Source organism: Elephas maximus, chromosome 4 (genome assembly GCF_024166365.1).
Source record: "Elephas maximus indicus isolate mEleMax1 chromosome 4, mEleMax1 primary haplotype, whole genome shotgun sequence".
NCBI lineage: Eukaryota > Metazoa > Chordata > Mammalia > Proboscidea > Elephantidae > Elephas > Elephas maximus.
The window spans coordinates 126,615,664-126,638,934 of record NC_064822.1 but is presented as its reverse complement, the minus strand read 5'-3'; the positions used below and the strand labels follow the sequence as shown (position 1 = coordinate 126,638,934).

Here is a 23,271-nt window from a genome sequence, read left to right as displayed (position 1 = left end):
CTATACATTCAAAGGACCTGGGGAGCTCTTAAAAAATACAGCTGCCTGTCACCACCACCCCTTTCTGACTTAACCAGTTGCCTCTACTGGGTTCATTTTTTAAAAGCTCTCTAGATGATTCTAATATGCAGTTAGGGCTGAGAATGACTGGTTTAAGCCCTATCCATTTCTTAGTTTACACATCTGAAATATAGTTCTACCAGATCTTTCTGCCTCCAGTCTAGTTCTTGTCGTTTTTTCCCCTGCCAAGTTCTAGTCCATCATCTAACCTGTGACCAAAGTTATACTTCAAAAACACAAATCTAGGCCTTTCACTCTCTTACTGAAAAACCACCTACAGACTTTATCTTTCCGGTATCATCTTCTGCCGCTACCTCCCCACCCCCACACTACACTCCAGATACACTAAATGATCTGTTACTCATGAACGAGACATATGTTTTCATACATGCATATCTAGGTCTTTGTACCTGCTAAGAAAGGATTCCCCCTCGAGCCTTTGGAGATAGCATGGTCCTGCTGACTCCCTGAATCCAGACTTCCATCCTCCATCCTCTGTGACACAATAATTTTCTGTTCTTTTAAGTTCTTTTAAGCCACCTGCTTTTTTTTTTTGTGGTACTTTTGTTACGTCAGCCCTGGGAAACAAATACAGCTGTCTTCTAACCTCCTATTCTGATTGTTGGCTTACCGTTCCTACTTGAAGCTTCCTCCTTCCCACGCTCCTGAACTGTGACAGAAGACAATTTATAACCTGACCATCTTAAACAAAGTCCCAGGAGTCCCATAAGGTTTGTCAGAAAAATATTTCTTATGCAATACATCTGGGCCTGGGAAGAATTTAACTTCTATGTTCCTGCAAAATAGGCATTCATTTTCCAGTCATTTCTCTAGACATCTGAGGCCACATATCTTATTTCCATTTATGACACTTTATTTTAAAATATACTTCCTCTCAATATTGGTGAAAAAAATGACACATTTTAATATAAAATATGAACAAATAAATGGAATTGATATCCTGTAGTGGTAATTCTTTCCATACCTGTTTAAATAATTTAATGGCATATGCTCGGTTTTGAATCTCCGCTCTGTAGACCTCAAACACCTCCCCTTCTCCTATTAGGAAGCCTTTGTGGAAATTTTGGGTTCCTTCTATGATGCTTTGAAAGCTGATGGAGGATCTGAGTAACATTCCTTAGGAAGAAAAGCCAGGAGAAGATAAGTTACTTTTTCACTTTTAAGAATCTAAGCCATCATTATAAAGAACCAAGATGAACATTCAGAAACAGCCCAGTTGTAGGTCAGTAAAGGTGGGCCCCAGGAACCATAAGTGAATCCCCCTAAGGAGGCAGATGTCCACATGCTGTCCGCACATAGACTGGGTCTGGGTCCCAATTTTCCACAGAGCAAGTGTGGCATTTCGGATATTTGAACAGTAGCATTGTGATTCTATCACCTCTCCAAAGAGATCAGCCAAAACACTTAGTTGGGAAAGCTTTTCCAAGGTTCTGTTTCCTTAGCATTAAGACAACGTATCGCTGTTGACCCACTATGAACCTAAAACCAATATGAAACTATGGGAGTGGAAATCTTGATTTGCCTAAACAATAGTCTCCAAGCACGACTTAAAGATACCACTTTTTATGAGCCAAATTCTCTAAATGTCTAATTCACTTCCTCAGAGTAAATTAGGAAGCTGCTTCAATTTTCCTTTTTTAATCATCCGAAGTGGAGGTTGGGGAAAACATTTAAAAGGTAATCAAATAAAAATTCAAAAGAAAAAGCTTGGCTAAATCCTGCAGAGCCCAAGTTTGGTTATATCTCCACAACTAACACAATATGCTCTCTAAAGACATTTAACGTTTAGTTTAAATCTTATTGCTGAAGAACTAAAGCCTTATCTAACTTTTCTAATTCTCTTTTGAACCAAAGAAGCAACAATTAGACCTGGTGGCTAAGATTAGGCAAAAAAAAAAAAACCAAACCCATTGCTATAGAGTCATTTCTGACTCATAGTGACCCTATAAGACAGAGTAGAACTGCCCCATAGAGTTCCCGAGGAGCAACTGGTGGATTCGAACTGCCGACCTTTTGGTTAGCAGCCATAGAACTTAACCACTACACCACCAAGGTTTCCAAGGCAGCCTTAAATAGTCATTTAATTTTATTAGAATAATTCCCAGGTGGGACTAAATTATTCTCCATGCTAATAAAGTAGGAGAGTTGACATGGAAAATGTGGGGTTAACATTAACTTTACCTAAAGAAATTTGGTTTTTGTCCTTGGTTCCTGAGAAATAACTCTAAAACCTTGGAATTTCTTGAGTAACTGAGGTGCCACTGTTACATACGGTAAAACCTATGAAAGTTGGAACCTGTGTAAGGCAGAAACTTGTCAGAGAAGGAAAACTCAAATATTTTCCACTAGAACAAGCGTTAGAAAAGTGGCAAGACTGCACCTGGTCAAAGGAGGAAAACCTGTGAGACCTGGAAAAACAAAGTAGTCCCATGAAGTTCAGCTCTCACAGGTTTCACTGTATAGGCCTCCAGACCAGACCTGAGAATTTATGCTGATGAGGTGACTCAGGTAGAGGCTGGCCAGGCCAGAAAGACCACCTCTTGGTATCAGCTGACCTCAGGGGAAGCAGGCTGATTGAATCAATCCTGACTACATAAAGGTTCTGGACAGAGAAGCTCCTTGGGCTTCCTGGTTGGTAAAAGACATTGATGCAAGTGGGAGGGTACAATGTCCTTTTTTGGGACATGGAGCCCTCCCAGACCTTGCCCTATGTGTCTCTTCATTTGTATCCTTTTTCCCATAATAAGCTGTAATCATAAGTATAGCACTTTCTGTGAGTTCTATGAGTTGTTCTAGCGAATTATCAAACCTGAGGGAGTAGCGAGAGCCAGCAGGTCAAAAGTGAGGGAGGCTGGGGACCCTTGAGCTTATGGCTGGTACCTTAAGGGGACAGAGCGAACACCTGAGTTTGTGGCCAACAGGTCAGAAGTTGGTGGGAGGTGGGGGTGCAGATAGGGACCCTCCAAGCTTGCGGCTAGCATCTGAGGTCTTGGGCAGACTTGGCAGTCTGGAGGACTGTGCCCGATAACTGGTGCGTCAGCGGAGGACTGTGCCCCATAAGTGGTGCGCCAGCGGAGGACTGTGCCCCATAAGTGGTGCGCCAGCGGAGGACTGTGCCCCATGACTGGTGCGCCAGCGGAGGACTGTGCCCCATGGCTGGTGTGCCAGCGGAGGACTGTGCCCCATGGCTGGTGCGCCAGCGGAGGACTGTGTCCCATGACTGGTGAGCCAGCGGAGGACTGTGCCCCATGACTGGTGTGCCAGCGGAGGACTGTGCCCTATAGCTGGTGTGCCAGCGGAGGACTGTGCCCTATAGCTGGTGTGCCAGCGGAGGACTGTGCCCTATAGCTGGTGTGTCAGCGGAGGACTGTGCCCGATAGCTGGTGTGCCAGCGGAGGACTGTCCCCGATAGCTGGTGTGTCAGCGGAGGACTGTGCCCGATAGCTGGTGTGCCAGCGGAGGACTGTCCCCGATAGCTGGTGTGCCAGTGAAGGACTGTGCCCTATAGCTGGTGTGTCAGTGGAGGACTGTCCCCGATAGCTGGTGTGTCAGTGGAGGACTGTGCCCTATAGCTGGTGTGCCAGCGGAGGACTGTGCCCGATAGCTGGTGTGTCAGTGGAGGACTGTCCCCGATAGCTGGTGTGTCAGTGGAGGACTGTGCCCTATAGCTGGTGTGCCAGCGGAGGACTGTGCCCTATAGCTGGTGTGTCAGCGGAGGACTGTGCCCTATAGCTGGTGTGCCAGTGAAGGACTGTGCCCTATAGCTGGTGTGTCAGTGGAGGACTGTCCCCGATAGCTGGTGTGTCAGTGGAGGACTGTGCCCTATAGCTGGTGTGCCAGTGAAGGACTGTGCCCTATAGCTGGTGTGTCAGTGGAGGACTGTCCCCGATAGCTGGTGTGTCAGCGGAGGACTGTGCCCTATAGCTGGTGTGCCAGCGGAGGACTGTGCCCTATAGCTGGTGTGTCAGCGGAGGACTGTGCCCGATAGCTGGTGTGCCAGCGGAGGACTGTCCCCGATAGCCGGTGTGTCAGCGGAGGACTGTGCCCGATAGCTGGTGTGCCAGCGGAGGACTGTGCCCTATAGCTGGTGTGCCAGTGAAGGACTGTGCCCTATAGCTGGTGTGTCAGTGGAGGACTGTCCCCGATAGCTGGTGTGTCAGTGGAGGACTGTGCCCTATAGCTGGTGTGTCAGTGGAGGACTGTCCCCGATAGCTGGTGTGTCAGCGGAGGACTGTGCCCTATAGCTGGTGTGCCAGTGAAGGACTGTGCCCTATAGCTGGTGTGTCAGTGGAGGACTGTCCCCGATAGCTGGTGTGTCAGCGGAGGACTGTGCCCTATAGCTGGTGTGTCAGTGGAGGACTGTCCCCGATAGCTGGTGTGTCAGCGGAGGACTGTGCCCTATAGCTGGTGTGCCAGTGAAGGACTGTGCCCTATAGCTGGTGTGTCAGTGGAGGACTGTCCCCGATAGCTGGTGTGTCAGTGGAGGACTGTGCCCTATAGCTGGTGTGTCAGTGGAGGACTGTCCCCGATAGCTGGTGTGCCAGCGGAGGACTGTGCCCTATAGCTGGTGTGTCAGCGGAGGACTGTGCCCTATAGCTGGTGTGCCAGCGGAGGACTGTCCCCGATAGCTGGTGTGTCAGTGGAGGACTGTGCCCTATAACTGGTGCATCAGAGAAAGAAGTACTGCATGCACAGATGGTGTCAGAACAGAAATGGGAGAGAACTGAATTGATTAGATTGATCCTTACAGTTTGGTCAGAGAAGTGAAAGTAGAATTTGGCTGATTTTCCACACAGAAAATAACTGGGTTTTCATACTGACCCTTGTATTGCTCTGTAATCACTTCTAGAGATCCTTGCTACAAAATTTTCCAGAACTATTTAAGATCTAATGTAATTTTTAAAATATTTTCTGATGATACATAAAAACAGCAAATTTCATTCATGTACAATACGAAATCCCACTAAGTGAAGAGACCACAATTATTTATTTGCCAAACATCAGTCAGGGAGCCCTGGTGGCACAATGGTTAAGTGTTCGGCTGCAAACCAAAAGGTCGGAGGTTCAAACCCGCCAGTGGCTCCGTGGGAGAAAAGACCTGGCAAGCTGCTCCCATAAATATTACAGCCTAGAAAACCCTATGCGGGCAGTTCTACTTTGTCCTATAGGGTCACTACGAGTTGGAATCAATTCCACAGCACACAGCAACAATAAAGGTCAGTCAATATTATGAACATTTCAATAACTACAAAAAATTTTATACTGAATCTGCATATTAATAAATAGACAACATGTTTACTGACATTTCTCCTTTTAAATTAACTTAAAGGAAGGCATGATTTAAGGAAAGTTTGTTTTGTTTTTACCTTTTTCATTACGTTCAGGAACATGAACATTATCCACTGTGACATTTGCTGTTTCCTATGAGAAGAAATACATACTAAAGTAATTCCATTTCATAAGTCTAGAAAGAGCAGAGCCTCAAAAGAAATCCAAAGCTCCCCCGGGACTATACAGTGCAATAAAGTGAATTTTAATTTAGAAGAAAGCTAGTAGAAGGCAATGTTCTTTCACTTTATTCAACAGCATTCATTGCCATGTACATTTAAGGCTTCCATACCTACTATAAAGTATCAATGTCATGGTCCATTATAATCAATTTGAAATGACATCTAAAGCTATATAAATGATTGCTGCTAATTTTCTCTAATGAAAATGAATACCAACATGCAAAACACTAACTAGAACAGGAAAATGAAAATCTGAGTTAAGTCAAATGCATAACTCACAGTCCCCTTAGTAACTCTGCCTTAACTCTGAGAGATCACTAAAAGGAGAAAGTGCTTAACTCTTCAAACACTTATGAATCTCTAATTCCCTGATTCTTTACCTAAACAAAGAGGAATGAGAGAACTAAGGCTTTTCTGATTTTAGAAAAGGGTTCTGAAAATCCAGCATTTTTCTGTCTGATAATTTCATTCTTTATGCTCAATTATATATATGACCGAGTTCAAGGGTCATTATCTAGGCACACACACTGTACCTTGGATGGCATGTTTGGAAATTCATTTCTCTGATGACTCTGCACTGAAGGATTCCAGGCTGCTCCTGAAAAAGAAATAAAAAGATTTTTGCATCATATTCATAAGGGGTTAAATAAAAATTATGTCCCTAATGAACATTTTTTAAATTTCTGAGACTGTGTTAATATATACCTTGATAAAACCCAAACCAAACCCATTGCCACTGAGTCAATTCCAACTCATATAAACCCTATAGGACAGAGTAGAACTTTCCCATAGGGTTTCCAAGGAGCCACCGGTGGATTTGAACCGCCAACCTTCTGGTTAGCAGCCAAGCTCTTAACCGCTGCACCACCTGAGCTCCAAATACCTCAATAGTAGAATTCATTTCTAAAGTTCAGTTTTACTCCCATAGAATAGTTACAAAATTACATATGTGTAATAGTTTTATTACGATCAAATATAATATAAACATAGTTTCATTCATTTAAAACATGAATACTTTATTATTATTATCAGACATCATAGATATTAAAACATAAAGTGGAAAACTGAAAGGATAAAAGCAACATTGTTATTGGCTTTTTGAACACATACTTTAAATTGTACAATTACAGGATTATATTTTCCTGGTTATTTATTTTTTATACCATCTTGTGCCATGAGTTATTAGAGGTGGTTGTATATGTGTGTGTGTGTCTGTGATTAACCACAGATAACCACCACAATCCCCAAACTCAAGCCCACTACCATTGAGTCAATTCTGACTCATAGCAACCCTATAGGACAGGGCAGAACTGCCCCATAGAGCTTCTAAGGCTATAAATCTTTACAGAATCAGACTGCCACATCTTTCTCCCTCAGAGCAAAAGCTGGGTTCCAACCACTGACCTTCTATACCACCAGGGCTCCTTCCACCCATCCCCAATTGTAGACTCTAGCCCAATGTTTAGATTTCAGTCTGCACCGAGGTAGTCTATGTAGCTTTCCCTACAAGAGTAAAACCTGCCATGTTTTGCTGTTATTTCTGACATTTCAATTCTGACTTTAGAAAAATTTTTTTTATCATCTAGTTTTTCTGAGATTAATTCTAGTGTTTCTTAGATTCTTTTTCTTAGACGATTAGCAACAAAACATTATAAATTAATAAGAAGCCTCCTTGAACATACTACAAACTAACTAGACCTAACAGACATCCACACACTCAGGAGAATACACACATCCTTCTCAAGTGCGCATTAAACATTCTTCAGGAAAGATCATATGTTAGGCCATAAAATAAGTCTCAAAAAATAATGAACAAATCCATCTTGGAAGAAGTACAACCAGAATACTCCTTAGAAGCAAGGATGGCGAGACTGTGTCTTATATACTTTGGACATGTTGTTGGGAGGGATCAGTTCCTGGAGAAGGACATCATGCTTGACAAAGTACAGGGTCAGCAGAAAAGAGGAAGACCCTCAACGAGATGGATTGATACAGTGGCTGCAACAATGAGCTCAAGCATAACGACGACTGTAAGGATGGCATAGGACCGGGCAGTGTTTTTTCTGTTGTGCATAAGGTCACTATGAGTCGGAACCAACTCAACGGCACCTAACAACAACAACAGTAAATTTAAAAGGATTTAAATCAAACAAAGTATATTCTCTGACCACAAAGGAATTAAAGTAGAAATCAATAAGAGAAGGAAAACTGGAAAACTCACAAATTCGTAGAAATAAAACAATAAACTCATAAATAACCGATGTGTCAAAGAAGAAATTGAAATAGAAATTAGAAAATACTTTGAGATGATTGAAAACAAAAACATAGCATACCAAAACTTACGGGATATAGCAGACGCAGTGCTTAGAGGGAAATTTATAGCTGCTAACATCTACATTCAAAAAGAAGGAATATCTCGAATCAATAGCTTAACCTTTCACCTTAAAGAACTAGGAAAAGAAGACTAAACTAAACCCAAGCAAACAGAAGGAATGAAATAATTAAAATTTCAGAAGAAATAAATGAGAGGCTAGAAAAACAAAAGAAAATGTCAATAACATCAAAATTAGTTCTTTGAAAAGATCAGTAAAATTGACAGTCAGCTAGACTGACCAACAAAGAAAAAGAGGGGACTCGAATTACAAAATCAAGAATAAAAGAGTAGACATCACTACCAATCTTAAAGAAATAGAGATTGAAGTTGTCAAGGATTTCATTTTACTTGGATCCACAATCAACGCCCATGGGAGCAGCAGTCAAAAAATCCAAGGACATACTGCATTAGGCAAATCTGCTGCAAAAGACCTCTTCAAAGAGTTAGAAAGCAAAGATGTTACTTTGGGGACTAAGGTCCGCAGAACCCAAACCACGGAATTTTCAATCACCTTATATGCATGCAAATGTTGGACAATAAATAAGGAAGACTGAAGAAGAATTGGCGTCTTTGAATTATGGTGTTGGTGAAGAATATTGACTATACCATAGACTGCCAGAAGAATGAACAAATCTGTCTTGGAAGAAGTACAACTAGAATATTCCTTAGAAGCAAGGATGGTGAGACTTCATCTCAAGTACTTTGGATATGTTATCAGAAGCAACCAGTCCCTAGAGAAGGGCATCATGCTTGGTAAAGTAGAGGGTCAATCGCATCATATGCATGTGAAAGCTGGACAACGACTAAGGAAGACCGAAGAAGAATTGACGTCTTTGAATTGTGGTGTTGGCAAAGAATATTGAATATACCATGGACTGCCAAAAGAACGAACAAATCCGTCTTAGAAGAAGTACAACCAGAATGCTCCTTAGAAGCAAGGATGGTGAGGCTGCGTCTTACATACTTTGGACATGTTGTCAGGAGGGATCAGTCCCTCGAGAAGGACATCATGCTTGGCAGAGTACAGGGTCAGCGGAAAAGAGGAAGACCCTCAATGAGGTGGATTGACACAGTGGCTGCAACAATAAGCTCAAGCATAACAACAATTGTAAGGATGGCGCAGGACCATGCAGTGTTTCGTTCTGTTGTGCAAAGGGGTCGCTATGAGTTGGAACCGACTCGACAGCACCTAACAACAACAACAATACTAATCCCTCACAAACTCTTCCAAAATAGAAAAGAAAGGAACAAGTTCCAATTCATATTATGAGGCTAGTATTACCCTGATACAAAAACCAGACAAAGTCATCACAAGAAAGGGGAACTATAGACCAGTATCCCTTACGAATATGATGCAAAAATATTCAATAAAAATACTAGCAAACCAAATCCAGAAACTTCTATGAAGGATTAGACACCATAACCAAGTAGGATCTGTCCCAGGAATCCAAGATTTGTTTAACATCTGAAAATCAATAAATGTAATACACCACGTTAATAGACTAAAAGACAAAACTCAAATGATCATCTAAATAGATGGAGAAAAAACATTTGACAAAATCCAATGTCCTTTCATGACAAAAACACTAAACAAACTAGGAATAGAATGGAATATCTTCAACCTGATAAAAAAAAAAAAATTATGAAAAATCCACGGTTAACATCATGCTCAGTGGTGAAAAACTGAAATGTTTTCCCCTTAACTTGCTGCTTTTATTCAACATTACACTGGAGGTTCTAGCCGGGGCAATTAAGCAAAATAAAAAGAAATAATAAACAACTTGAATTAGGCATTGTTGTGTAAAATAAAATTTAAAGTTTGGAGGCTGTAAGAGCACTAAAAGTCATAGTCCTTTTGTTGCTGTTCATGAAAGAAGACATAATACTTCAATGTCATATAAAATGGAAGATTCAAAATTATTCTTCTAAGAAGCAAGCAGAAAGCTGTGAGTTGCATGTCAAAACTGGGACACAACTGCTGATAATTGAACGAAAGAACATGCATGCCAAAAATATAAAACAGTAAGTAAACATTCTAATTCCTTGAACGATTTGGTCATGTCCTTTTGTATTATCAAAAGGACAGGGTCTTCTGTCCCACAGGGATTCCAAGGAGCAGCTGGTGGATTTGAACTACTAACCTTTCAGTTTGCAGCCAAGATCTTAACCACTACACCACCAGGGTTCCCCTGTGATCTTGAGGACTGTTTTAAGGATATGAAGAAACCACCTAGTGGCAGCCACCTGAATTGCAGGGATAGTGCCTGGAAGGAAATAAAAGGCCTTTCTTAATAAGACCCCTCTAAGAAAAAAAAAAAGGTTGTCGTTGAGTCTATTGCAACATATAGGATAGAGTAGAACTACCCTATAGGGTTTCCAAGGCTGTCATCTTTATGGACCAGACTGCCACATCTTTCTCCACGGAGCAGCTGCTGGGTTCAAACTACCAATCTTTTGAGTCCTGTAAGGAGCCCTGTGCCCCCAGGGCTCCTTATAGGACTCATAAGTAAATCCAAATCCACAAAATGACCTCTGCTACCACTGACTGCTCTGACAAGGATCACAATAGAAGGTCCCAGACAGAGCCAGAGAAAAATGTAGAAAAAAATTCAAACTCACAGAAAAATACCAGACTTACTGGCCTAACAGAGACTGGAGAAACTCCAAGAGTATGGCCCCTGGACATCCTTTAAACTCAGTTCTGAAGTCACTCCTGAAGTTCACCCTTCAGCCAAAGATGAGACAGACCCATAAAACAAGACTAAATGGACACAGCCCAGGAGCAAGGACAAGAAGGCAGGGGGAGACAGGAAAGCTGGTAATGGGAAACCCAAGGTCAAGAAGGGGAGGATGTTGACATGCTGTGGGGTTGGCAACGTCTGTCACAAAACAATATGTGTATTAATTGCTTAAGTACAATTAAAAAAAATTTTTTTCTCTAAAATAAAAGCCATGCCACCAAACTAAACAAAATTTTAAGGAAAGGTAGGAAAAAATGGATTATTTGGATAACTGATAAACCTGCTCATCAAAGAAAGATTAAATCTTTTCATGCATTTTCAATTAGGAGCTCCAACTCCTAACTCAGTGAGTAACTATCATAGGGGACACCTGCTCAGCAAGTTACCTGCATGTTTCCAATGAGTCATTGTATCTTTGCCTTGAACAACTTACATAATTTTTTCAAGGTTGTAATTTAATTCAAAATATCAACTCAATAATTACAACTGAATAATGCTGTATTACTTAGTAAAGGACTCAGAGCAAGACACTACCTCCTCTTAATCTGATGTTTTCCTCTCTCTTTGTAATAAGCCAGTAAAGGAGTGTTTTTCCACCAAGTAGCTAATATCGCATTTAAAAAAAAATCAACTTGGCACATGCAACAAACTGGGAGCTAGCCAAGAATGTGGAATTTTTGTCTACTCACAGTCCAAATCATTCTCCACGGTATAAATAAACAACATAGAGAGTGAAAAGATACCCTAAAATCTGTTCCAGAACACTGAGGTATAAAACATACCCACACGTCCTGTCAAAGTGGTATGAGTTTATATTGTAAACAGCAAGCTATGTGGATGGTTTCAGTGACTGGAAAAGGCCCAGATAATGACAAGGCATTGCATTTAATAGTTCTCAGGTACTCACTGCATTTCACCGGACCAATCAGCTTCTGTACCAAACTAAGTGAAGAGACAGGGTACAAAAGACAAAAGGGCCTAGCCAAGAACATAGATGGTAGAAATGTACTGGCAACTGTCTAATAGCCTATTAACAAGAAAACCCCACAACATAGAAGTCAATCTGAAGTTTCAGTTTTCTGGTACAAATCTCTCAGGATTTCTTCTTTGTTACATGCAAAGCTTCTTTGTGTGATAAGGTAGAGGTTCGTGTGCACTAAATATACTATTAAAGAACAAGTGTGCAAATATACAGAACTAAAAATATGCCCAGATGAAAAGAATCAAAGAACAAAGATGTTAACCCCAAAGAGTTTCCAACCTAAAAGCCCTGCATCTATAACTTCAGACCCAATACCACGCACTACCATTACTGTTGGTGTGAAAAAATCTAAGTGAAACAAACAGAACAAGGGACACTTGGAGGCTTATTGACAAAGAAAAAGATTGGAGAACACTTCATGACCTTTACTTATGAAGTTGTTCTAAACATAAGTCATGACATAGACGGACAGACAAGCCAAACAAAGGAGAGAATTAGGGCACTGTGGAATGGATAGTAAACAAGTTAGGCAGAGTTAGAGACGGTGGCATAAAAACAGCAGTGAAGATAAACCTCAGGATTACTCTGCAGGTATCATTTGCACCAAAATACAGGAGGAAACAGTCCCAATTTTCTTTTTAGCTTCTAATCATATGATAAAACAAATTATAACAATAGCTATATTTTACCCAGAAACACTGGTGGCATAGTGGTTAAGTGCTACGGCTGCTAACCAAAAGGTCCGCAGTTCGAATCCACCAGGTGCTCCTTGGAAACTCTATGGGGCAGTTCTACTCTGTCCTATAGGGTCACTATGAGTCAGAATCAGCTCACAGCAGCGGGCTTTATATTTTACCCAAATGTGATTCTGATTATGTTTATGACTCAGAGTCTCAGAGTTTTGGACAGACAGCTGATTCTATTAGCAAAAAATGAGATACATAGGGAAGTATAGTTCGTAAGTAAAGGTTAAAAATGAAAACTAAATTGGTAGGAAAAAATGTGTTGTAATAAGTTAGACAATGAAGGAAGAAAGTATGTGTCACAAAAAAAATGTGAAGCTGCAGGGGGCCCACCAGATAAAAGCACTGACATAGCATGACTAGTCAATCTCTTGGAGAAAAGGCAATATTTACACTTACAATTCCCATAAGATGGATAGAGAGCCATATTATAATAATAAGTGTTTACCATGGTTTGTGATTAAATGGATAGCTCGATGATGACCCATCTCCTGAAGAATCTGTAAAAGGTCACCGATGGTCTTGTTTTTCTGCGCCCAGGACCAAAGTAATTCTCTTGTTCCACTTTTACCTTGTTCTACATGTTTTTCAATATGACGAACATCCAGCCAGCTGCTTGAAAGCCGCTCCGCTGTGGACATTGCAAAAGGAAGAACCAGAGAATAGTTTACTTTTATTGGAATGCTTGTTGTTGTGTACCTTATATGTTTTATTTTATTTAAAACTTTTAGTTTTGAACTAATTTTAGTGTATACCCCTCACTGAACCCCCTCTAACATTAGCATGTTACATAACCACAGCACAATCATCAGAACCAGGAGATTAATATTGGTAGAATACTAGTAACTAAACCACAGACCTTATTTGAATTTCATTAGTTTTTCCACTATCCTTTTTCTGTCCTAAGCACCTATCCAGTTTCCCACATTGCAATTAGTTATTTCTTCTTGTTGTTGCTATGTGCCATTGAGTCAATTCTGACTCATACAACCCTATTCTACAGAGCAGAAATGCTCCATAGTGTTTTTTTAAATAATTTTTATTGTGCTTTAAGTGAAAGTTTATAAATCAAGTCAGTCTGTCACATATAAGCTTATATACACCTTACTCCATAATCCACTTACTCTCCCCCTAATAAGTCAGCCTGCTCCCTCCTTCCAGTCTCTCCTTTTGTGATGGTTTTGCCAGTGTCTAACCCTCTCTACCCTCCCATCTCCCCTCCAGACAGGAGATGCCAACACAGTCTCAACTGTCCACCTGATATAAGTAGCTCACTCTTCGTCACCATCTCTCTCCAACCCATTGTCCAGTCCCTTCCACGTCTGATGAGTAGTCTTCGAGAATGGTTCCCGTCCTGGGCCAACAGAAGGTTTGGGGACCATGACCACCCGGATTCTTCTAGTCTCAGTCAGACCATTGAGTCTGGTCTTTTTATGAGGATTTGGGGTCTGCATCCCACTGTTCTCCTGCTCCCTCAGGGGTTCTCAGTTGTGCTCCCTGTCAGGGCAGTCATCGGTTGTGGCCGGGCACCATCTAGTTCTTCTGGGCTCAGGATGATGTAAGTCTCTAGTTCATGTGGCCCCTTTTGTCTCTTGGGCTCATAGTTATCGTGTGGCCTTGGTGTTCTTCATTCTCCTTTGATCCAGGTGGGTGAGACCAATTGATGCATCTTAAATGGCCGCTTGTTAGCATTTAAGACCTCAGACACCACAGTTCAAAGTGGGATGCAGAATGTTTTCATAATAGAATTTATTGTGCCAAATTGTTATTGACTTAGAAATCCCTTTAAGCCATAGTCCCCAAACCCCCGCCCTTGCTCCGCTGACCTTCGAAGCACTCAGTTTATCCCAGAAACTTCTTTGCTTTTGGTCCAGTCCACTTGAGCTGACCTTCTGTGTATTGAGTATTGTCCTTCCCTTCACCTAACGTAGTTCTTATCTATTAACTAATCAGTAAATAACCTTCTCCCACCCTCCCTCCCTTCCCTCTCTCGTAACCACAAAAGAACGTGTTCTTCTCAGTTTATACTGTTTCTCAAGATCTTATAATAGTGGTCTTATACAATATTTCTCCTTTTGCATCTCACTAATTTCACTCAGCATAATGCCTTCCAGGTTCCTCCATGTTATGAAATGTTTCACAGATTCGTCACTGGTCTTTAACAATGCGTAGTATTCCATTGTGTGAATATACCATAATTTATTTAACCATTCATCCATTGATGGACGCCTTGGTTGCTCCCACCTTTTTGCTATTGTAAACAGAGCTGCAATAAGCATGGGTGTGCATGTATCTGTTCATGTAAAGGCTCTTATTTCTCTAGGGTATATTCCGAGGAGTGGGATTTCTGGGTTGTATGGTAGTTCTTTTTCTAACTTTTTAAGAAAATGCCATATAGATTTCCAAAGTGGTTGTACCATTTTACATTCCCACCAGCAGTGTATAAAAGTTCCAATCTCTCCGCAGCCTAACATTTATTGTTTTGTGTTTTTTGGATTAATGCCAACCTTGTTGGAGTGAGATGGAATCTCATCGTAGTTTTAATTTGCATTTCTCTAATGGCTAATGATCGAGAGCATTTTCTCATGTATCTGTTAGCTGCCTGAATATCTTCTTTAGTGAAGTGTGTGTTCATATCCTTTGCCCACTTCTTGATTGAGTTGTTTGTCTTTTTGTGATTGAGTTTTAACGGAATCATATAGATTTTAGAGACCTGGTGCTAACTGGAGATGTCATAGCTGAAAATTTTTTCCCAATCTGTAGGTGGTCTTTTTACTCTTTTGGTGAAGTCTTTAGATGAGCACAGGTGTTTGATTTTTAGGAGCTCCCAGTTATCTGGTTTCTCTTCGTCATTTTTAGTTATGTTTTGTACTCTGTTTATGCCTTGTACTAGGGCTTCTAACGTTCTCCTATTTTTCTTCCATGATCTTTATCGTTTTAGTCTTTATGTTTCAGTCTTTGATTCACTTGGAGTTAGTTTTTGTGCATGGTGTGAGGTATGGGTCCTGTTTCATTTTTTTGCAAATGGATATCCAATTATGCCAGCACCATTTGTTAAAAAGACTATCTTTTCCCCAATTAACTAACACTGGGCCTTTGTCAAATATCAGCTGCTCATATATGGATGGATTTATATCTGGGTTCTCAGTTCTGTTCCATTGGTCTATGTGCCTGTTGTTGTACCAGTACCAGGCTGTTTTGACTACTGTGGCTGTATAATATGTTCTAAAATCAGGTAGAGTGAGGCCTCCCACTTTCTTCTTCTTTTTCATTAATGCTTTACTTATCCGGGGCTTCTTTCCCTTCCACATGAAGTTGGTGATTTGTTTCTCCATCGCTTTCAAAAATGTCATTGGAATTTGGATCGGAAGTGCATTGTATGTATAGATGGCTTTTGGTAGAATAGACATTTTTACCATGTTAAGTCTTCCTATCCATGAGCAAGGTATGTTTTTCCACTTATGTAGGTCCCTTTTAGTTTCTTGCACTAGTACTTTGTAGTTTTCTTTGTATGGGTCTATTACATCTTTAGTAAGATTTATTCCTAAGTATTTTATCTTCTTGGGGGCTACTGTGAATAGTATTGATTTGGTGATTTCCTCTTCGATGTTCTTTTTGTTGATGTAGAGGAATGCAAGTGATTTTTGTATGTTTATCTTATAACCTGAGACTCTGCCAAACTCTTCTATTAGTTTCAGTAGTTTTCTGGAGGATTCCTTAGGGTTTTCTGTGTATAAGATCATGTCATCTGCAAATAGAGATAATTTTACTTCTTCCTTGCCAATCCGAATGCCCTTTATTTCTTTGTCTAGCCTAATTGCTCTGGCTAGGACCTCTAGCACAATGTTGAATAAGAGCGGTGATGAAGGCATCCTTGTCTGATTCCCGTTCTCAAGGGAAATGCTTTCAGGCTCTTTCCATTTAGAATGATGTTGGCTGTTCGCTTTGTATAGATGCCCTTTATTATGTTGAGGAATTTTCCTTCAATTCCTATTTTGCTGAGAGTTTTCATCACGAATGGGTGTTGGACTTTGTCAAATGCCTTTTCTGCATCAATTGATAAGATCATGTGGTTTTTGTCTTTCGTATTATTTATATGGTGGATTACATTAATGGTTTTTCTAATATTAAACCAACCTTGCATACGTGGTATAAATCGCACTTGGTCGTGGTGGATTATTTTTTTTTATATGCTGTTGAATTCTATTGGCTAGAATTTTGTTGAGGATTTTTGCATCTATGTTCATGAGGGATATAGGTCTGTAATTTTCTTTTTTTGTGGTGTCTTTACCTGGTTTTGGTATCAGGGATATGGTGGCTTTATAGAATGAGTTAGGTAGTATTCCATTATTTTCTATGCTTTGAAATACCTTTAGTAGTAGTGGTATTAACTCTTCTCTGAAAGTTTGGTAGAACTCTGCAGTGAAGCCGTCTGGGCCAGGGCTTTTTTTTGTTGGGAGTTTTTGATTACCTTTTCAATCTCTTTTTTTGTTATGGGTCTACTTAGTTGTTCTACTTCTGATTGTTTTAGTTTAGGTAGCTAGTGTTTTTCTAGAAATTCATCCATTTCTTCTGGTTTGCAAATTTGGTAGAGTACAATTTTTTGTAATAATCTGATATGATTCTTTTAATTTCAGTTGGGTCTGTTGTGATATGGCCCATGTGGTTTCTTATTTGGGTTGTTTCCTTTCCTGTATTTCTTTAGTCAGTCTGGCCAATGGTTTATCAATTTTGTTAATTTTTTCAAAGAACCAGCTTTTGGCTTTGTTAATTCTTTCAATTGTTTTTCTGTTCTCTAATTTTGTTTTCTTCTTGTGCCTGATGGATTCTTTTGTTGCTCGCTTTCTATTTGTTCAAGTTGTAGGGACAGTTCTCTGATTTTGGCTCTTTCTTCTTTATGTATGTGTGCATTTACCAATATAAATTGACCTCTGAGCACTGCTTTTGCTGTGTCCCAGAGGTTTTGATAGGAAGCGTTTTCATTCTCATTGCATTCTATGAATTTCTTTATTTGCTCCTTAATGTCTTCTTTAACCCAGTCTTTTTTGAGCAGGGTATTGTTCAGTTTCCAAGTATTTGACTTCTTTTCCCTAATTTTTCTGTTATTGATTTCCACTTTTATGGCCTTGTGGTCTGAGAAGATGCTTTGTAATATTTTGATGTTTTGGATTCTGCAAAGGTTTGTTTTATGACCTAATATGTGATCTATTCTAGAGAATGTTCCATGTGCACTAGAAAAAAAAAGTACACTTTGCAGCTGTTGGGTGGAGTGTTCTGTATAAGTCTATTAGGTCAAGTTGGTTGATTGTACCAATTAGGTCTTCCATGTCTCTATTGAGCTTCTTACTGGAAGTCCTATCCTTCTCCAAAAGTGGTGTGTTGAAGCCTCCTACTATTATTGTGGAGGTGTCTATCTCACTTTTCAGTTCTGCTAAAGTTTGTTTTACGTATCTTACAGCCCTGTCATTGGGTGCATAAATATTTAATATGGTTATATCTTCCTGGTCTATTGTCCCTTTAATCATTACGTAGTGTCCTTCTTTATCCTTTGTGGTGGATTTAACTTTAAAGTCTATTTTGTCAGAAATTAATATTGCTACTCCTGCTCTTTTTTGCTTGTTGTTTGCTTGATATATTTTTTTCCGTCCTTTGAGCTTTAGTTTGTTTGTGTCTCTAAGTCTAAGGTGTGTGTCTGGTAGGCAGCATATAGATGGATCGTGTTTCTTTATCTAGTCTGAGACTCTCTGTCTCTTTATTGGTGCATTTAGTCCATTTACATTCAGCATAATTATAGGTAAGTATGTGTTTAGTGTTGTCATTTTGATGCCTTTTTGTGTGTGTTGTTGACAATTTCATTTTTCCACTTACTTTTTTGTGCTGAGACGTTTTTCTTTGTAGATTGTGTGCTCCTCATTTTCATAGTAGTTGTATTTATGTTTGCTGAGTCGTTATGTTTTTCTTGGTTTTTATTTTTAGTTATGGAATTGTTAGACCTCTTTGTGGTTACCTTACTATTTACCCCTATTTTTCTAAGTAAAAACCTAACTTGTATCATCCTATATCACCTTGTTTTCCTCTCCATATGGCAGTTCTATGCCTCCTGTATTTAGTCCCTCTTTTTGATTATTGTGATCTTTTACATAATGACTTCAGTGATTCCCTGTTTTGAGCATTTTTTTCTTTTTAAAATTAATCTTGATTTGTGTTTGTGATTTCCCTATTTGAGTTGATATCAGGATGTTCCATTCTGTGACCTTGTGTTGTGTTGGTATCTGATATTATTGATTTTCCAACCAATTTCCTTTAGTATTTCTTGTAGCTTTGGATTGATTTCTGCAAATTCTCTAAGCTTGTGTTTATCTGTAAATGTTTTAATTTCACCTTCATATTTGAGAGAGAGTTTTGCTGGATAAATGATTCTTAAAACACCTGCTGGCAGTTTTTCTCCTTCAATGCTCTATATTTGTCATCCATTGCTTTCTTGACTGCATGGTTTCTGCTGAGTAATCTGAACTTATTCTTATTGATTTTCCTTTGTAGGAGACCTTTCTTTTATCCCCGGCTGCTTTTAAAATTTTCTCTTTATCTTTGGTTTTGGCAAGTTTGATGATAATATGTCTTGGTGATTTTCTTTTTGGATCAATCTTATATGGGGTTCGATGAGCATCTTGGATAGATACCCTTTCATCGTTCATGATGTCAGGGAAGTCTTCTGCCAACAGATCTTCAACTATTCTCTCTGTATTTTCTGTTATCCCTCCCTGTTCTGGAACTCCAATCACATGCAAGTTATTCTTCTTGATAGAGTCCCACATGATTCTTAGGGTTTCTTCATTTTTTTTAATTGTTTCATCTGATTTTTCTTCAACTGTATTGGTGTCAATTGCCTTATCTTCCAACTCCTCCACTCTGCATTCCAACTGCTTGATTCTGCTCCGCTGACTTCCTATTAAGTTGTCTAATTCTGTAATTTTACTGTTAATCTTTCGGATTTCTGAATGCTGTCTCTCTATGGATTCTTGCAGCTTATTAATTTTTCCACTAGGTTCTTAATCTTTTTGATTTCTTCAACTGCTTTATCAGTGTGTTCCTTGGCTTTTACTGTAGATTGCTTTATTTCATTTATGAGGTTATCCCTGATGTCTTGAAGCATTCTGTAAATTAGTTTTTTATATTCTGCATCTGGCAATTCCAGGATTGTATCTTCATTTGGGAAAGATTTTGATTCTTTAATTTGGGGAGTTGTAGAAGCAATCATGGTCTCCTTCTTTATGTGGTTTGATATCGACTGCTGTCTCCGAGCCACCTATAAGATATTGTAGTGATTTATTTTATATTTGCTCACTGAGTCTTATCTTGTTTTGTTTTCTTTCAATATATATAAATGGGCTACTAGATTGCGCTGTCTTGATTGTTGTAGGCTTTGAATCACTTATGTCCTATTACCAGCTGGTTTGGGCTGTTACCAGATGTATAAGCCTAAGAGTCCATTCACTATTCTTGAGTAGAATCTGATTTTGGGTCACCAAGTGTGTGGTGTAGACTGTCACCTATTCACTTAGAGGAGTAGTGGTGATAGTTGTGTGCACCAGATTCTAGTAGCAGCAGGGGGTCACACCCCGGGGGGGAAGGATGCTGACAGGCTTCCCCCAAGTGCCAGTGAGGTAGGTGTGTCTCTATTCCTAAAGCACTTTGGTGGGTGGGCTCTGCAGCTGTACCTTAGGCACCCAATGCATGTACCTCTACAGATTGGTAGGTGTCACTATCCTCAGACCTGTATGGCAGAAGGCTAGGTGGTTTGAGTGGAGCTTCAACCCTCGGTTCCCCATTGTGGGTCAGTGAGGGCTCTGTTTAATAGGTAGAGATATCAGACCCGGGACACTTGTCTTTCCAGTAATCTACTAAAACAATTACAGTCAGATCACTATCAGAAGTACCTTTGCATTATAGTAGCCACCTTGTTCCCTGTAGGGATGAAAGCCCAAGACTGTGGATCTCCTATGCTTGGCTGGAGCTGGTTCTGTATTTTTAGTCCAATTTCGGGAACTTAGGGAAGGATTTTTGGTCCCTGCTTCTCTCAGGCCAGGAGAATGGGTTGTTAGGAAAAGACAAACAAACAACAAAAAAAAAAACCGCAGAGCACTTCACTCTCTGGCCCAGGAAATTCCAATGTTAATAAAGCCACCTGGGAAGGGGAGGGGAGGGATCAGAGAGATAGGAGAGAGTAGCACCCAGGAATACAGACAAAGTTACTTATCTTGCCTGGTGATGGCTGTTTTATTTGAGATTCCTGAGGGGTGTGTAGCCTGTGTGCGTTGGCTGGGTCAAGACTGCCCCCGAGGGGCAGGCCCACGTCCTGTGCTTGTGCTGTCTCAGAAGCCGTGGTCAGTTCTTCCACTCCCAGTCCAAAGCCCAGTGCCAAGGTTCCCCAGCTGGTACGCTGCACTCCAGGCTCCAAAACCAGTTGCTGCCTCCTGATGACTTCTCCTCCTGTCAGCCGCGTCACTGCACTGCCTGCGTGCACTGGCTGGGCTTCCCCCGAGGTCACTTCTCGGGGCTAGGGCTGCGTCCCGTGTTTGCGCCGTCTCAGGATGCCTTGCTCAGCTCCCCTGCACCCAGTCCAAAGCCCAGCGCCAAGGTTTTCTGACTGGGACACTGGCTCCAGGCTCTGAAAACAGTCGCTGCTTCCCCGTGGTTGCTCATTCTCTCGTTAGCCGTGTCAGTGTGCAGCCTGCTTGCGCTGGCTGAGTCTCTGTCACTCAGGTCAACTCTTTAGATCTGTGTTTGATGATCAGGGTTCATAGATTGTCATGTATGTGATCAATTCACTTGTTTTTCTGAGTCTTTGTTGCAAGAGGGATCCGAGGTAGCATCTACCTAGTCAGCCACCTTGGCCCCGCCTCCTCCATAGTGTTTTCAAGGCTTTACAAAAGAGAACCACCACATCTTTCTCCTGAGGAGCAGCTGGTGAGTTCGAACTGCCAACCTTTCAGTTAGCAGCTAAGCACTTAACCACTGTGTCACAAGGGCTCCTATATTTCTCCTTAGTCTTCTTCAATCTGTGACAGTTCCTCAGCCTTTACTTGTCTTTCAGAACAGTAAAATGATGTGTTCTCAGGGCACAATATCAACGGGTTCATGATGTGGATGTCTCATTACAGGTAAGTTACTCTTATTATACTTGGCTAAGGTAGTGTCTGGAAACCCCGGTGGTGTAGTGGTTAAGAGCTAAGGCTGCTAACCAAAGGGTCAGCAGTTTGAATCCACCAGGCACTCCTTGGAAACCCTATTGAGCAGTTCTACTCTGTCCTAAAGGGTCGCTATGAGTCAGAATTGACTCGACATCAATGGGTTTGGTTTAAGGTAGTGTCTGCCAAGTTCCTACACTAAAAATTTATCTTTCTCTTTATAAATAATAACTACTTTGGGAAGATACTTTGAGACTCTGGAAATATCCTCTTTCTCCACAAACTTTGCCCACTAATTTTAGCTTTCATCAGTGGATCGTGTTCATCACAATTATCACCTTGATGTTTGTATAATGGTGGTTTTCTATTTCACTTTTCCTTCTGTGTTTATTAATTATTAATTCTTCAGCTAAAAAAAAAGCTGTTCCATCTCCTCCATGTATTTATATACTCGATGATTTATTTATATCAGTATGGACTTGTGTACATCTATTTTATTTTGTAAGTTAAATTCCAACTATCATTATTTATTTCATGGGTAAAATTGTTTAACCCTTGTCCATTCAGGTTGGTGCCTCTGTCTTTTTGACAAGCTCCCACACCCTTTTTTGAGCACTTTCTTATATTCTAGCACAGCAAGATAATCCAGACTCATTTTACATTTCCCCTGCTCTAGCCCTAGAATTAACTACTTTTGCCTTGATTCCTTTTATTGTAGAATGGTGTTTAAAAGCCAAAATATGGATGCTAGATGTGCACATTGCTGCCCAGGTTTCATTGCTTGTAAGTTCTCCAAGCAGACAGAGCTAGGAAATATATGTATGTATACTAATCCATGCATCTATACTCCTCTGTCTGTATACATATTAACCGCCACTCACCTGTCAGTTTGTCATACTACAGTGGCTTGCATGTTGCTGTGATACTGGAAGCTACACCACCAGTATTTCAAATACCAGCAGGGTCACCCATGGTGGACAGGTTTCAGTGGATCTTCCAGACTAAGACAGACTTGGAAGAAGGTCCTGGAGATCTACTTCTTTAAAAAATGGCCAGTGAAAACTTTATAAAGAGCAGCAGAACAATGTCTGACATAGTGCTGGAAGATGAGCCCCTCAGGTTGGAAGGCACTCAAAATATGGCTGGGAAAGAACTGCCTTCTCAAAGTAGAGTTGACCTTAATGATGTGGATGGAATAAAGCTTTTGGGAACTTCGTTTGCTGAGGTGGCACAACTCAAAATGAGAAGAAAGAGTGGCAAAATCCATTAATAATCAGAACATGGAATGTACAAAGTATGAACCAAGGAAAATTGGAAGTTGTTAGAAATTAAACTGGCCATTTTGAAATGAACAATCATATGGTCTACTATGCCAGGAATGACAAACTGAAGAGGAACAATGTTGTATTCATTGTAAAAAGGGATATTTCAATGTCTATCCTGAAGTACAGTGCTGTCAGTGATAGGATAATATCCATATACCTACAAGGAAGACCATTAATATGACTATTATTCAAATTTACATACCAATCACTAATGCCAAAGGTGAAGAAATTGAAGATTTTTACCAACTTCTGCAGTCTGAAGTTGATCAAACAGGCAATCAAGATACATTGAAATTTCTAGTGATGGATGCAAAAGTTGGAAACAAA

General features: G+C 40.4%; 1 protein-coding gene across 1 annotated transcript in view; it reads right to left on the bottom strand.

Moving 5' to 3' along the window:
* IRAK3 (interleukin 1 receptor associated kinase 3) overlaps positions 1-23,271 on the bottom strand; it is a 79,736-nt gene that overhangs the window by 39,879 nt on the left and 16,586 nt on the right. The window contains exons 2-5 of the mRNA XM_049883793.1: positions 12,880-13,062; positions 6,125-6,189; positions 5,448-5,502; positions 1,046-1,197 (exon numbers count right to left, since the gene is read on the bottom strand). Coding sequence (XP_049739750.1) covers positions 1,046-1,197; positions 5,448-5,502; positions 6,125-6,189; positions 12,880-13,062 — 455 coding nt within the window. The remainder of the gene's footprint in view (positions 1-1,045; positions 1,198-5,447; positions 5,503-6,124; positions 6,190-12,879; positions 13,063-23,271) is intronic.